Here is a 15,206-nt window from a genome sequence, read left to right on the forward strand (position 1 = left end):
TTTATTTAGAATTTTAAATAAATACAATCAGCAAAGTATTCTTGGATCACTTATTTCAATCAACATCAAATTAAGTTGGGATGGGAGAATATGTTATGGATTAGTCTGTTAACTATCAAATGCTTTGCCCAGTCCCTGTTAGATAGTCATATTTTTAATGACTCACAAATTTTGAATTGTGGGTGATATCTGAGTTTTTGAAGCAATTCTACTGATTGATTATTCTCAGATTTCTGCTAATTTTTAATTACACATGTAATTCATGAGCCTGCAAATAAACAATATATACGTGTATGTGTGTGATTTGCCATCTAAATATAGAGTATACATTTACCCTCAATGCTACAGTAACATGACCTTATCCAAACCATATAATTTCCCAGTCCTCCACTGTAAGCAAAGACAGACGTAAGCACATTTCTGGGTACACTATGCCTACAGAAATATTAGTGAAAGGCTTGTGAGGTCTGTGTGGCAAATTTGGTCAAGAAACTTGAACATTTAATTAGAAATGGGTGTTTTGCACTTTTGTTCCCTGACTTGCAGCATGTTATTAGGAAAACTTGTTAAACCTTTACCCTACTCTGGCATTCATGTAGTAAGCGCTTTAAAATGATGACTATTTGGTCAAAATAAAACAGAAACACTAACTGTATCTGTAATCTAGGTGGACACATAAGCTGAATTTTAGGTATGATTGTATTTGGCATTCGCCTGATAAAGCTGGACATAAAAGTATTACTGAGCCATGTACTTAAAAGAATTTCAAAGCACACTATTGACCAGAATCTGGTACATATTTTGTCCCTGTTTGACAGTATCAAGCCTTCTTTTTCTTTCTTTTTAAACCACAAAATATTGGCCCTGTGGAATTTTTCAAATGTGTTTATACAGTAGTCAGCAACCCATCCTCTCTTTCCTTGCAAAGTAGCATCATACATAGATGGCACTATATCCATTACGATAAATGCAAATAAATAAATGGACCCACCTATCTGCAGTTACACTGTTAAACCAGAATGAGGGGCACATTCACATGTCACAGAAATTGACCCTAACAATAAATCACAACAGGTTGTTTACAGCCAAACAACCTATGGTGCTCCCTCCCTCTCCTTACCCTCAGTCCCCCTGTGGGTGTTGCAGGGAACATGGTGGCAGGACTGACTTGACTCACCCATCCCCACTGCAAATGGCTTGCCATGCTTTTCCCCATGTTTTCCCTCGGGGATCACAAAAGCTGGTCTGATCGTTAGCTTTCAGACTGCTGCTTTGATAGCCACTTCGTAGTGGTTGAGCACTCGGTGTCCTTCTATAAGATGGGTCCTCAAACTACGGCACGTGGGCCAGATCCAGCCCACCATGCCCATTTATTCGGCCCGCCTCAGAGGTTTTGGACTCGCCGTGCCGGCAGCTTGCTCACATGGAGACTATTTTGGACTCGCTCAGAGAAGACAACCTCCAAGCGAGCAAGCCGCTGCCTCACCATGTGCACACCTGCCTCGCCATGTGCCCCCGCCCCGCCTCGCTGCGGGCACATGCCACCCCCGCCCCCTCACCCGCTCGTGCCTGCCACCGGCACCGCCTTGCTGGCCCACGCCCACTGCCGGCACCTTTCCCCTGGCCCCCTGTTGAAAAAGTTTGAGGACCCCTGTTCTATAAGATGGGGTTGAAAGGGAAATAATGGGGGGAGGGGTTGACTGGGACATCTGTTCCTGTTAAAAACCCATTGCCCTGCCAGACCCCCCCCCCTTTAAAGAGGACCTTGTTTCCTTTCCCTAAACAAATGGCGAGATGTACTGTACAACCTGTGTTTTGACAGCTGTCACAGAAAACCAAAGGGTGATGGAAACTACTTAAAGCTTCTCAGGGGCTACGACCACGTTTGGTACCTGCTGCACTTTGAAAGTCGCTACCTCCCAGGATATTGTCTTGGTGAGACTTTAAATTACTCCACTTCTCCAAATGCGAACCACTGAAGTTGCACAAGTGCAGTTAAAAGACACCCCGCAAAACCCCCCAAACCAAGCTTATTTGCGCACATTTTGTGTGCACATTTAAAAAATGCTCTGCTCACCACTGGCAGCCTCTCCAAGGTGCCACTTAGGCTCTTCGAAGGGGCTGTCACTGACTGACAGAATAATTATCAATCCAGCTTTTGCACTCTCTTTAGAAAAAAGAAAGGTATGTTGGAATAAAGCTGCAGTGCACCAAAATTGGTGCATGATTGCAGCCAGAAGAACAGCAAGCTGGTGTTGCTTGTTTACCCATGAAGCAGCTGGCACTGGCAGATAACCAGGAGAGTTTGGCAAGAGCAGATCACCGGGTTCACATGTCACAATGACTTCAGAGTAGGGTTGCTGGAGCTCCATGGGAGGAGTTCTTAGGCAGATTACATGCTTTGCATAGAGGAAATCCCAGGGTCATTTGGTGGCATCTCCAGATAGAGATGGAAAAGACCAGTATCTGAAACCCTGCAGAACTGCTGCCAGTCAATGTGAACAAATGATCTAATTTGACATAAGGGAGGTTCAGACATCAATGTGAATCTATGACAAAATCCATGGATACCACTAGGGTGTGGCATAGTGGATAGCATGTTGGTCTGGCACTCAGGAGTTCCAGCTTCTAGTCCTCACTCATCCATGAGGTTCACTGGGTGATTTGGGCCAATCTTGGACCCTCTGGCTACCCTACCTCACGGGGAGGTATAAAGTCAAAGAACCTCGCAATCCACGTTGGGTTCCATGCAATACAAATGCCCTGTGATACAATGAGAAGGTACCACAGGACTTTTCATTGTTAATGCCAGTAATGCCACTATTGTTGCTGTTTTTATTTAAAAAAATAAAAGCCATGTGACTTCTGTGACTTTAGTTCTTTTCTGGCTTAAAATAGGTTGAATGTATGATCAACCATAACTGAATGAAAAATAAATCACTCAAAGAACTATCAAACTGAAATGAATGAAATCTAAGGAAATGTTGTGCCTGACTCATGTCCTGGCCTGATTGCTATTAAGATGCAGTCTTTGATGGTGCAGAACCTAAAGACTTCGACATGAATAAAATGCCAGGCACCTCCACAATCTGTTGAAAAGTTACACCAGGGCCTCCAGCTACAGTGAAGTCCAAGAATCATCAGGCAGAGCATCCAAGGACTGCACCTTCCCTGTAGAGGCTGGAAAGGAGGCCAAGCATAACCCTGGAGCATGCCAGACCCAGGACTGCTATTCAGATGCTACAAAGAGGCTACCGAAGGGTAAAGATCTACTCAAGAGCAAGTATCACTTTGGAAGTAGGGAGACACAGGTGGCAGAGTTAATTGCATCCCTGCCTGGGAGTCGGCTAGGAGTCCTGAATATATAAGCTGTCAATCCACACTTGCTGATTGATGGAAGGACACCATTAGAACTGCTCCAAGTATCTTGCCACCTAGATTTCCTGACCCAGTTTCTTCTTCAGGCTGATCTCTTGTATTTTTGTCCCTTGGACTCCTGATAAGACAACATTTCCCGGGATTGTGTTTGATGAGGATTGCTTGCTTGTGGTTGACTTTGCCTCTTCTTCAGACCATGCTTTTAGATTGCCATTTCTTGACTTGCATAACTGTGCTTTTGATCATTGCCTGCCTTCTGAACAGATTTGGCTCTTCATCATGATAAAAATTAGTGGTAAATAGTACTTCATATACTATGAGAGTTTAATTATATTTGTTTTGGCCTGACTAGATAGATACTACTCAGCTTTGTGGGCATCTGAAACAATGAAAGAAAAATCAACTCAGTCAAGTTAACCTAGGACTATCTTCACAGCCATCTGTGCTGCAGGTCTCCTCCGCATCCTGCTACAACATGCATGAAAAATGGAACACCAACCTTTGGGCCCAAATTTGCCCCAGGACTGAACTAATGTGTCCATGGCAACCTTCCGATCCAGTGAGGAATGGAGGGAAGGAGAGGTGATCTCAGTCACTTTCCCTTTCTCCTACAGTCCCTTGTACCTTCCACCACCATCTGCTCTGGAAGTTTGGAATGCCTTCTGAAACAGCATTCAGCAAATGCTAGCAGCAAATGCAAATGATATGAGCAAAATATGGTTTTGGTGGTCACTCTGAAGATTTGAGCCTCCTCTCTTCCAGTGGCTTTTGAAAGTCCAGCTTTCAAAAGGGATGGGAGGAGATGGGATGGGAAGCTGCTTATTTTTAATACATTTTACATTAATTATTCACTCAGGGTTTTGCAGCGAGAACACACAGTAAGTCTATTTTAGAAAAGTAAAGGTTTCTAAAGACTGAATGAAGTTATTCCTAACCATGTTGATCAGCTTAAAAAAATCCCTAAACAATTGAAATCACCAAACAGAAAGATAAAGTTCTTTGTGTTGTTGTATTTTGGGGGAAATATTCGTGCAGTGAAGTTGTTAAAAGATCCACAGGAAAAGGGAGAGGTTACTAAGATGTTTCATTTCCTGATGTCATCTGAAAAATAAAGTAGCAACTACACATTTCTGCATCCTTATTGTATGCAACTGTATTTGTAGAGATTGTATATATCCTTTCCATTGGTGGATATACAGATTTGCCAGGCTTTTAAATATGAAGGCAGGAAATGGAGAGACTGATAGTTCTGAATGAAGACAGGAAGTTCAGAGTGACGATTACTGCAGTGCAGAACAAAGCTTCCAGACTGAAAGCATTGAATGACTTCTGTTTTAAGTGTTTAGGAACATAGAATTAAATTTTGTTCTGCTTTGTTGGGATCAATCCAGTGAAGTTCTCTTTTACGTGACCAGTGGTGTATTCATCCTTGATGTGTTTTGTAGTGCAGTTCACTTTTACATGAAGTGCCAGAGTATTCAGACAATTGTTTTGCCACTCATGATTTTCAGTTCCACAGCAATGATATATGTGAAATACAAGCTGAGAGCAGGGTGGATCCTTTCCTCCCATGGTTATTCTGCCATAAACATCTCTGGAAGCTTATCTGTCTTGGTCTTTGTCTCTCTTTCCAGGAAAGGAATGAAGGGTACATGAGAATGAAGGATCCTCATGCATCCTCCATCAGGATCTGCCATTTTACAAACATTCACACTAACTTTTACTTATTTATACTTATATCCTATCTTTTCCTTCTGGAAAGGAACCCAAGGCAGTTTACAAAGTTCTCTTGTTTTCCATATTTTTCACAACAAGCCTGTGAGATTGTTTAGTATGAAAGTCAATGACTGGCCCAGAGTTACCCAGTGAGTTATCTGGCCAAGTGGGGAGTAGAACCCAGATCTCCTAAGCCCCAGTTGGACAGTGTAAGCACTGTACCGCATTGCATGTTAAGCATAATGAGCCATTATGTCTCATCCATAGGCACAACAGCTTCCATAGTATTGGGAAAGCAAGAGCCATATATTACATTTTTAGTGGATTGGACCCAGATTCTTTCTTTTGTGGACAAAATAATTCCTTCTGTCCATGGGAAACTTCTGACCCAATGGAGGAAAGCAGGGAAGAAATGGTGATCTTGGCCAGTTCCCTTTTTCCCCTACAGTCCCCTTTGTCCCCCAATCAACTTTGGAAATCTGGAGGACCTAATGAAACAATGGGGATGAAAGCTACTGAAGGGCCAGACTGGTGGAAAAAGGGAAGAGGTGATCTTTGCTAATTTATTCCTCCACTTGGTGGCTCTGGGTTTTGATCCTACCTTCAAAGAAATTATCTAAGTTGCTGAACCTATTTTGAAAGAAAGATTTGACACCATGGATAGTTCCTTAAAAGTTTACACTAAAACTTGAATTGGATACACCACCACACTGACATTAGAGTCACCAAGTAGAAGGAGAAACTAGCAAAAATCACCTCTTCCCCTTTTCCACCAATATGGCCCTTTGGTAGTTTTCATCTGCACATTTAAGGATAACACTGGAGAAGTGGTTTGCAAGGGAAAATAAATAGCAGAGCAGTGAGAAAAGCATTTAAATTGGTGAAGGCAAGTGTATTGAGATGATGATGATAAGTGGTGATTCTGAAGAAAACTCCTGGAAACCAGCTGGCTTCTTTACAGTTTTGGGCATCTCAGTCTTTTGTGACTGAGATGAAAGTGAAAACTTTGGATAATTTTTGAAGGCACTTTGTTGTTCGTAAGATGGACCTGTAAATGTTGGGAATGCGTCTGTCATGGTGCTTGCTCTGGATTTTATAGAATAGCTTGTGGTAAATGTCATATAAGTGAGTAAAATAAGGTGAGTCATCCAGGTAAGTAAGTAAAAGCAGAATAGCATCTGAGGAAAGAGCAGCACTTCATTGTAACTGGAATTTACCGACTAATCTCTCCCCACACCCCCTTTCACTGGATCCTAAACTCTTAAGAAATCAAATTCCTGAGATGTAGTGCAACATGGAACAGATGTAAACATTTATTAGAATGCTCTTTGTTTCCAGAGAATATAGTAAAAGCTCCTCTGACCTCCTGATAGATAGTTTCAAAAACATGCAAGACCCAATCAAAGTCCTAGAGACAACTGCATTCTGTTGATTAACAGGAGCTCTCCTGGCTCTAGCAAATAGATGGCAGTATTATTTGTCCTGCTTTAGTAGCCTTTCCCAATATTTTGCAACATCACTTGCCACCAAATGTGGTTGGCATAGGATTACCTCATGCTATTCTCAAGGTCCATTCCGCTACATCTTCAACAGCGAACTGACCCCCACAAACTACCCTTCAAAATCCTGCTGAGTTTTCCCTACCTACCTCCAGCCAAATTACTTTAGATATCATAAAAAGCTTGGTCTCCTTCAAATAACCTCTCTGGAAAGGCTTCTGATTTAGTGCCTTGCTAATATAAATTGTTCCCAGCATGCAACACTAAGTATATAGTACCCTTTCCCTGGAGACTGATATTACACCTTCCCTTAGCATATCCACATTAGAAAATCTGGGATATTTAACATGGCCCACCATTTTGATTCCTAATGTTGAGGTGCAGCTTCTTAGCTACACCCACACAGCTAGTCTCTCCCTCCACATTCACCATAATGCAATTTGCACCACAAGCCATCTTGCCAAAAGCAATATGCACACTTCCCAACTCACTTTGCACCCTCCAAAAATACCATTTCCCCTGCAATGATTCATAGGAGCAGCAAAGTATTGTACCAATCTCAGCCTTCCTTGGATTGCAGCCTATGTCTCCTGCACTGGATCACTCACTTGAGAATTCACAGCATGCCTCTGCCAGTCCAAATGTTCATTTCTCACTGCGAAAATATCGTGCAGCCAACATGACATCTGCATACTATAGCTTCATGTTATGGTGGGAAAACAGATTTTGGTATTCATTCCTCCAAATTTCCATAAAAAACCTAATATTCTTACTTGTGTTAGTATCTAGAAATCCTAAATGACATGGGAGCTCAATGCTGTTATACACTGAAAACAAAACTCATTGGGATTGTCCAGTAATGTGTCCAGGGGCACAAATCTCCATGGCTTTAAAACAGAGTATTACCAACATCTGTACAACAGATGCAAAGTGGAAAAGTACTAGTAGGAGCACTTATGATACCTTTTTACTTCCTTCTACTTCTTTCCAATGGCACACTCTGTAATTTATTCATATCATGGATGAAGGAGCAATAAAATTACTTCACATTTTAATGAAAACCTATATAATTCACACCATCTCAACTAATACATGAACTGAAATGCAGTTATCCTTTGGTATATCACTTTGCTGATTTTTTCTATTATTATTATATTATTATAGTATTATTATTATTATTAATAATAATAATAGAAAAATAATGGTGGTATAATAATTTTATACCATCCAATAGCCCAAAGGGCAGTTTACAAGGTGGTTTTAAACTCTCCGGGCAGTTAATGAGGTTAAAGCATAAAGCAGACCAAAAAGAAAAATAAGAAAAAGTGCAATAAAAATAATCATAAATAGGCAAAAAGCAACAATAATAAAACAACCCAAGACTGCTGATCAAATTGGCACATAGGTATAGCAGCATTGAATGAATCTCTTTCACAAACTGCAGGGTTTCATTTTTCAATAAAAAAAATAAAGCACACTTGATTGATTAATTAATTAGCTCAATAAAATTAACTGCAATGCAGTTCTCCAGTCAAAAAATATCCACCAAAATGCTATATTAGGGAGCAATACAAACATATTACTGAAACTAGCATAGAAAATGCATTATATTAGGAGCAATGGTTGCTTGTGAAAAAAATGTACATTAGGCAAAACTGCAAACACAGAGGTGTATATAAGGAGAAACGTACATGAAAAGGCAAACTCATTTTCACATGGTCTTCTTAAAAATTCAGAAACTGATGTGCATATGGGATGGAACAAACTTAAAAACAAACTTAAAAATGAAAAACTGAGAAAAGGAAAGAAACGGAAATAGATAGCTCCATTCTATATGTTGGGAATTTTAAAAATATTTCCTGCCTAATGCCCAAGTCTTACATGATCAAAGCAAGGACAGGTCAGTAGACAAAATATTCAGTGCAGTGTTATTATATACTGGATATCCACCATGTGAAAAAATCTCATAGTGATAACCCTTAACCAGGCAAACTGTGTATATATGTAATCAGGACAAGAGCTATATCTTAAAAATGATGTTGCTGTCCTATTTTGAAGCTAAGGAACACAGAACAGAGGTCTAAAAATTACTGTTGTTTGCAATGGTATCCTATTGACTTTACTTACCTTTATACTAATAGAAATATATGTAGATAGTTTCATAGCATCTGAAAATGTGGATGCAATTAAAATGTCAGCAATGGTCAGCATGAATACAGTGCCTCAATTACACAGGTAAATTTACTCCTTTGAATTCTCTGAATCTTTATAAATATACAAAATAATATCCTACAGAAATCATAGAGATGCATTATGATCTTCTTTCTATCAACTTTAAAAAAATAATACTTAGTCTGTCAGATTTGGCTGAAAACAGATGCCCTGAAAAAAAATGCACTAGCACTAAAGGTTGCATCTTCAAATGTGCCCAAGCACCTAAACCACTTTTTTACACAGTGGTTTTGACACCAAAGTCCAGCCTGACTTTGCCTCTATTCCCTTAGGCTCAGAAAACATTTACAAGGTTGTAATGAGGGCAATTCCTGGGAAAGTTAATCACTTGCAACTCCATCTGATATTTTCTGCCAATCGTTTCCTTCACTGCTTCAAAAACATATTGCGTTCTGGAAAAGAATCAGATGCTCAAAACTTAGGAAAAGTCACCAAGACTGCCTCTCTGGATGCCCCCAACCAGAGGATTTGAGGCATATGGAGGTCAGGAGAAGCTATTCTTGATGGCTCTAAAAACGTGGACATCTAGAAGATTCCTTCTTAGTAGTTGATTAACGGCACAATACATGTCTGTTCAGAAGCCATCAATGGGGCTCACTCCAAGAATTGCTGCCTTGACGATACTTGCAAAATCATTGATTTGCCATGGATGACTGCAGTTGGGGAGGTGGACTCTGGAATGCCGCTTCAAGTATTTAAGTAAATGTTAACATGTTTCACGTCACAAGCCAAAAACTTTTAAATACCTTAAAAGACTCTGCCCCATTCAGGGTAGTGACTTTATGTAGTATATATACACATAGTTAATTGATTCAGAGGCCACATTATTAAATATGCAGTTTGTCTCCTTTGTTTCCCCCCCAAATTATTAGAAATGCACCTGCACAGATTACAGATTTAAATTTACCTGATGAACTATCAGAAGCAGTGTCGCTTTCCAGAATTCCTCTCTGCTTCGCTCCCCGTAGCTCACTTTTTGATTTCCAAAGGAGCTTCACCATTCTGAACATCTTGGGCAGCTCCCAGGCTAGGATCCCCTGCTGACAGAAGGACAGGCTGCCCACGGAGAGGGGCATCAGATCTTCCTCAGTTCCCCACTGCCTACCCATGTCCGACAAGTTGAAAAGTCTATTCAGGACTGGCATCCTTGAAACAGCTGCTGCTATTGCTGGCGAGGAAACCTTAGACTCCAGGAAGAATAAAAACACCGCACACTGTTGTCCCAGCCTACAGGGAAGGTTCCTCTAAGCTCACAGCAGCCTTGTTACTCCTAAAGTTGAATCGACAAACTCCGTGGAGAAATGTACTTTTCAAACTCTCCAAGCCGTGTGTGTTCTGAAGCTGTTGCTTCTCAGATACATGCAAATGTTTCCCCTCTTCCCTTCACCACTGCCTCTCTCAGGTTTCGGGTTAACTGTCCTTGATTAATCCCAGCTTACAGCTGGATTCAGAAGAAGAAAAATATAACTGGGGATATATTCTGTTTCTTTTGCTTCCTTTCCCCCACCTCCCCTGTTGACGAAGAACCCCAGCCAAATGCAAATACTGGCAATTACAGCCACAGGAAAGTTTTTATTTACCAGTTCTGTGATAATTAGGCACTATGATGTCAAGAGCTGCTGGCTTTGAATGCAAGAGCTTCTTGCCAAGCTATGTCCTGCATTTTTTAAAAAAAATATATGGTGGGAAGATACCTAGCGCAGCCCAGCAAAACCAGCTGAAATTTACCTTCCTCTCTCTGGCCTAGTCCTTAAGGCCATTTTCCTGCTCAGCTAATGAGTGCCTTCTTATGAGGATATTAAGGAGGCTGTGTTTGAATTTATGTGCAAAGCAATCCAATTAAATAAGCATCCCAGCCCCCCTCTTTCCAGTTGTTTGGTGTTCAATCTGAGCAAATCTGGAGCTCAGACTATTAATCAAGCCACTTTGTAACCTCAGCTGCCCTTCAGCTGGAGAGGAAATAACATTGATTCACATTCCAGAATGAACTGTGAAAGAAATGAATTGGGGAAGCAGCAAGATTCAGAGGCGGTGTAGTATCTGACAAACCGCTCAGATTATTTAAAATTTAAAATACCATGTTTTAAAAGAGAAACGATAATGAGAGGGAAAGATGAGAGATGGTGCTTTGGCTGACTGGCAAATAAAAAATAAGCTCTTGAAATTTCATTATTTTTCAGTTCCATTATTAACGCATTGGAAGAGCATAAAGAGACTAGTACTTTCAGTGTAGCTCTCCACCTGAGTGAAGAAGCAAGTTTGTGTGAGGATATTCATTGGGTGAGCTGGTAGATTATATAAAAACCCAAGTAGTTCCTCATTATGCATCTTCCAAGAAAAAGACAAAACCAAATCCTTGCTTCTCAGTGCTCTGCATGGACATTTACGTCATCAGCAGAAATGTAGTGCAGTTTGTTTGAAGTGTTTTCACGAAGCGCCAGGCTCCCATGAAGGCAGGCAGGCAGGCAATTTCAGTGCAACTAGCCTTCTTATTACTGGAAACAGTTCATTAATAATGGACCTTATCATTCCCAAAGAATTTGTTTCTGCTCATCTCATCATTTTTCTTAATTCAGTTTGTTAGAAATGTAATTGTGTTACCCTACCAAAGCAAACAAAAAAGGTAAAGCAATGATCTGGTAGAATTGCAAAGGCTAAGAAGAAATGCATTGGGGTGCATGTATCTTGTGCAGTACGCTTCCACCCAAAGGTGGGCAGAAGGTCGATTTCCCGATGTTTGGATTTCAACTCCAGTGGCCAGGAATGTAAAGAATGAGGGTCAAAGTATCTGGAGATCTACTGATGCCCACCCTGTTCTGATCCAAGATAAATTTTATTGTAGCATAAATTATAAGTCTGAGAGCTGCCACGGGACACTGTTAGTTTATAAGATACGCAGGAACATTTTCTTTAGAGTCTCTACGTCACTTTCAGGCATACTTTCCTCAACGCACTTTACAAATTATTAGATGGTTTTGTTATTGTGATTTAAACTGAATTTTCTATGCCTCGAACGTAATGCATGCATATATATATTTAATATATATTACCCAATAGCTGTAGCTGTCTGGACAGTTCACAACAATTCACAAAATACAGTAAGATACAGAATAAAATATAATGAAAAAAAACATCATTAAGATATCACTACACGATTTTAACAATGAGATTTAAGCAACTAAAAAAATAATAAATGTAAGCAACTTAACTAAGGCAGGTTAATAAAACTAGACCTGTTAAACATCTGGCATAATTCCCTCACTGTGCTCTTTAAAACTCTCACATGTCTTGCCACAGAGGGCAGTATGACACTACTGCTCAGAGGATAATAGTGTTGTTTCAAGGTAGGCCACAAGGGGAGCTTGCTCCATAATTCAGGGGCTGCCACTGAGAAGGCCCTCCCTCTTATTGCAATCAACAAAGCATCCCTGGCAGGTAGCAGTTGGAAGAAAGCCCCGGGTATGGATTGTGGTAGGTGTTCCATCAGGTATTGCAGTCCCAAGCTATATAGGGCTCTATAGGTTAAAATCAACTCCTTTAATTGGGCTTCGAAGCAAATAGGCAGCCAATGCAAGTGGGCCAGAATTGGTGTTACGTGTTTGGAACTCCTGGTCCCAATTATCAGCCTGGTTGCCTCATTTTGCACAAGCTGATGCTTCTGAACGTTCTTCAAGAGCAACACAATGTAGAATGCATCACATAGTCTCACTTAGAAATTAACAGATTACTGAAACCAGCCATCCCTGTCCAGGTACGTGTGGAGCTGGGCTTTCATCAGGAGCTGGTAGAAGGCTCTTCAGCTCTCCATTTCACTGAGGCCACCTGAGCCTCAAGAAGGCTCTCCATTTCATTGAGGTTCAAAGAGGGGACCCCCCCCCCCCAGGTAAATATTCCTTCAAGGGGAATGCAGCTCCATCCCCAACAGGTTGAACAAGTTTTATTTAGAGGGAGGCAGACAGAGTTTTAAACAAACAAACAAATAAATGCCCTTATAAAATATTGCAGTATAAACAATATCTAGAGGAACACTCTAGTGTAACTCTTGTGCATCCATTGCACATTCCACTTGTGCAACTCCTAACACACGAAGCTGCTTGTTCAAAGGAAAGATTCGTGGGATTGCCAGTGAAGTTTCCATTGGTTACACTGTTGGGAACTGCTGACTAAAAATTGCTGGAGAGTCTGGCACAGTGGGCTGAGCCTCGCACCAGGGCTCAGTCCCTGCTCAGAAACGGAGTCCACTGGTTGGCCGGAGGCCATTGCCTACCAGCCTGGTGCCTTTGAGATGGATTGGACTGCACCTCCATCATCCCCAACCATAACTGGCTATTAGGACTGACATGCAATGATGGCAGTTGCAGTCCGACCCATCTGGAGGGCCAGGGAGTGTGGCCAGAGGCAAATAACAATCTCTCTGGCTATGTCATTTCACACTTTTTGTGAGAATAAAACAAGCCCATGTAAAGAATCCCAAGCTCTTTGAAGGAAGGGGAGGGAGACAAAGAATAAGGCTGCAATCTGAAACTCACTGAGCAAAATGCCCTATTGAGCAGAGTGATATTTGATTCTGAGTAAGCATAAGAAAATTTCTCTCTTAAAGAGCTGGTAAGTTTCCATGGTGGTTCATGAGGCAGTTATCTGAACTCTACCATGATTTAAGTTAGGCCAGACACAAGTTTGAAAGCTGTCAAAAGTAGTTTGAAAGAGGCATTGTGGGCCACACTGAACACACCCCTTTCTTTGTTCACTGTCACCTCCAATAAGAAAGGCTTTCAAAATAGTTTGAACTTACGAACTTCTTTTAGCACTTCTCCATTGTTTCAAGTACAGTTTTAATTAAAACATGCTCACACACCCGAAAATCAGATAGTAAGTTACATTTCACTTTGATTTTCATTTTTCCATTATTTTCCTTCCAGGCTAAAATTAAGCATATTGTCTTTGCTTTTTTTCTAGAAAGAAAAATACATGTGCAAATAAACAGGATCTTCATTCATAGAGGAAGGAGGAAAAACAGTGGATTGAATTTTAACATCCTCAAGTTTTGAAACACAGTACACACAAGTTTATCTTGTTGATGCCAAAATCATCAGAAGCAACAGCACGATACTTCCACTGTCTGAGTGACCTTACTGCTCCCACCTCAGACAGAAAATGCCTGCAGTATTGAGAGTTTCTTTTGCAGATGCTTCCCAGTTTGCTCTGTTATTAGATCACTTCTTGAATACACTCATGTTATAGTAAGAGTTTAATGGCATGAAGAGTGATGTTCTTAAGTATTATACCACTGTTGTTATAATGATACTATTTCCCAGTAGCGGTTAGCACCAGGATATCCGGACCTTTAGAACAAAGGGGTTACGAAGAAAGAAAACAATCATATTTTGTAGCATTGCACCAAAGCACTGATCCATTCATAAAACACTTGGTTTCAAGCCTGTTATGTCCAGGACTGGTGGGATTTTAATTGTTTTTAAAGCATTTGATAGCCTTGGCAGCTCTATCGGGGCTTTCTTTTTCAAAACTGGCTGGACAACCTCTGATAGAGTTGCAACTGTACTACTTTCCCCTTGGTGTACTAACCATGCACCAACTAGTGTGAGTGCGGCAACGGCCAGACTTGTCTCACTTTCTTTGCGGACAAGACGGCAACTGTCAGTCTGGATCCACCCAATATTGACGGAACCCTGATATGGATTATGTAGAGATGGGGATGTCTCTCACATACTTTACCCAAGCTTTGGGTGGTAGAGAAACTTTCAGTTGTATGCCACAGTCTGAATCTTGTGGGTGTCAGTACAGGATAGCTTGCCACATGACCTGGAGTGTGCAGGAAGCCACTGAAGCCTCGAGATGGTGCTGTCATGGGACTAGAATCCCTAGTAAATAGTGGCCAAATCAGCAATGCAGGTGGTTTCCCAACATGACCAGATGCTCAAGAATAGAAGCACGATCCTTTTCTTGATGCTGGAGATGAGAATGAGCAGCTTCTGTGGTTATGGAAAGAGGTTCTGAAAGATCACAGGGTGAAAAACTAGGATATAGACTATTGAGAATGTGGATGAATGACAATGCTCAGGGTTTTATTCTAATTGATGGTGGGATGAACTTTCAGAAGAGGAGGCCATTCCAGAGGTACAGTAAAGAATAAAAAACAAGGACGCAAACTTCCTACTACCCATGAGCTGCTCATAAGCAGGTGGACTTTGTTCAGAAGAGCCAGTCAATGCACAGAGGTTGAAGGAGGGCAGTACGGTGCTGTTTGGTCTTCCTGGCATTGGTTAGATAGTGAACTGTTGTCTGAATAGGACTGTGGAGAACAGGTCTTGCAATGAAAGTCAAGGGTTACTTTATTTTATTTTTAACTATGGTTGGCCTAAA

The 15,206-nt window shown here is 41.0% G+C and overlaps 1 protein-coding gene across 3 annotated transcripts in view; it reads right to left on the bottom strand.

Annotated features, from left to right (window-relative positions):
* Window positions 1-15,206, bottom strand: part of PDE7B (phosphodiesterase 7B) — a 212,145-nt gene that overhangs the window by 73,438 nt on the left and 123,501 nt on the right. The window contains exon 1 of one of the 3 annotated variants that reach the window (XM_044423971.1): window positions 9,733-10,317. The exons of the other annotated variants lie outside the window; for them this stretch is intronic. Coding sequence (XP_044279906.1) covers window positions 9,733-9,970 — 238 coding nt within the window. The 5' untranslated portion in view covers window positions 9,971-10,317. Of the gene's footprint in view, window positions 1-9,732; window positions 10,318-15,206 lie in introns of those variants that run through there. 3 annotated transcript variants of the gene reach the window in all.

This window comes from Varanus komodoensis, unplaced genomic scaffold (genome assembly GCF_004798865.1).
Source record: "Varanus komodoensis strain SLA01 unplaced genomic scaffold, ASM479886v1 scaffold1, whole genome shotgun sequence".
Lineage (NCBI taxonomy): Eukaryota > Metazoa > Chordata > Lepidosauria > Squamata > Varanidae > Varanus > Varanus komodoensis.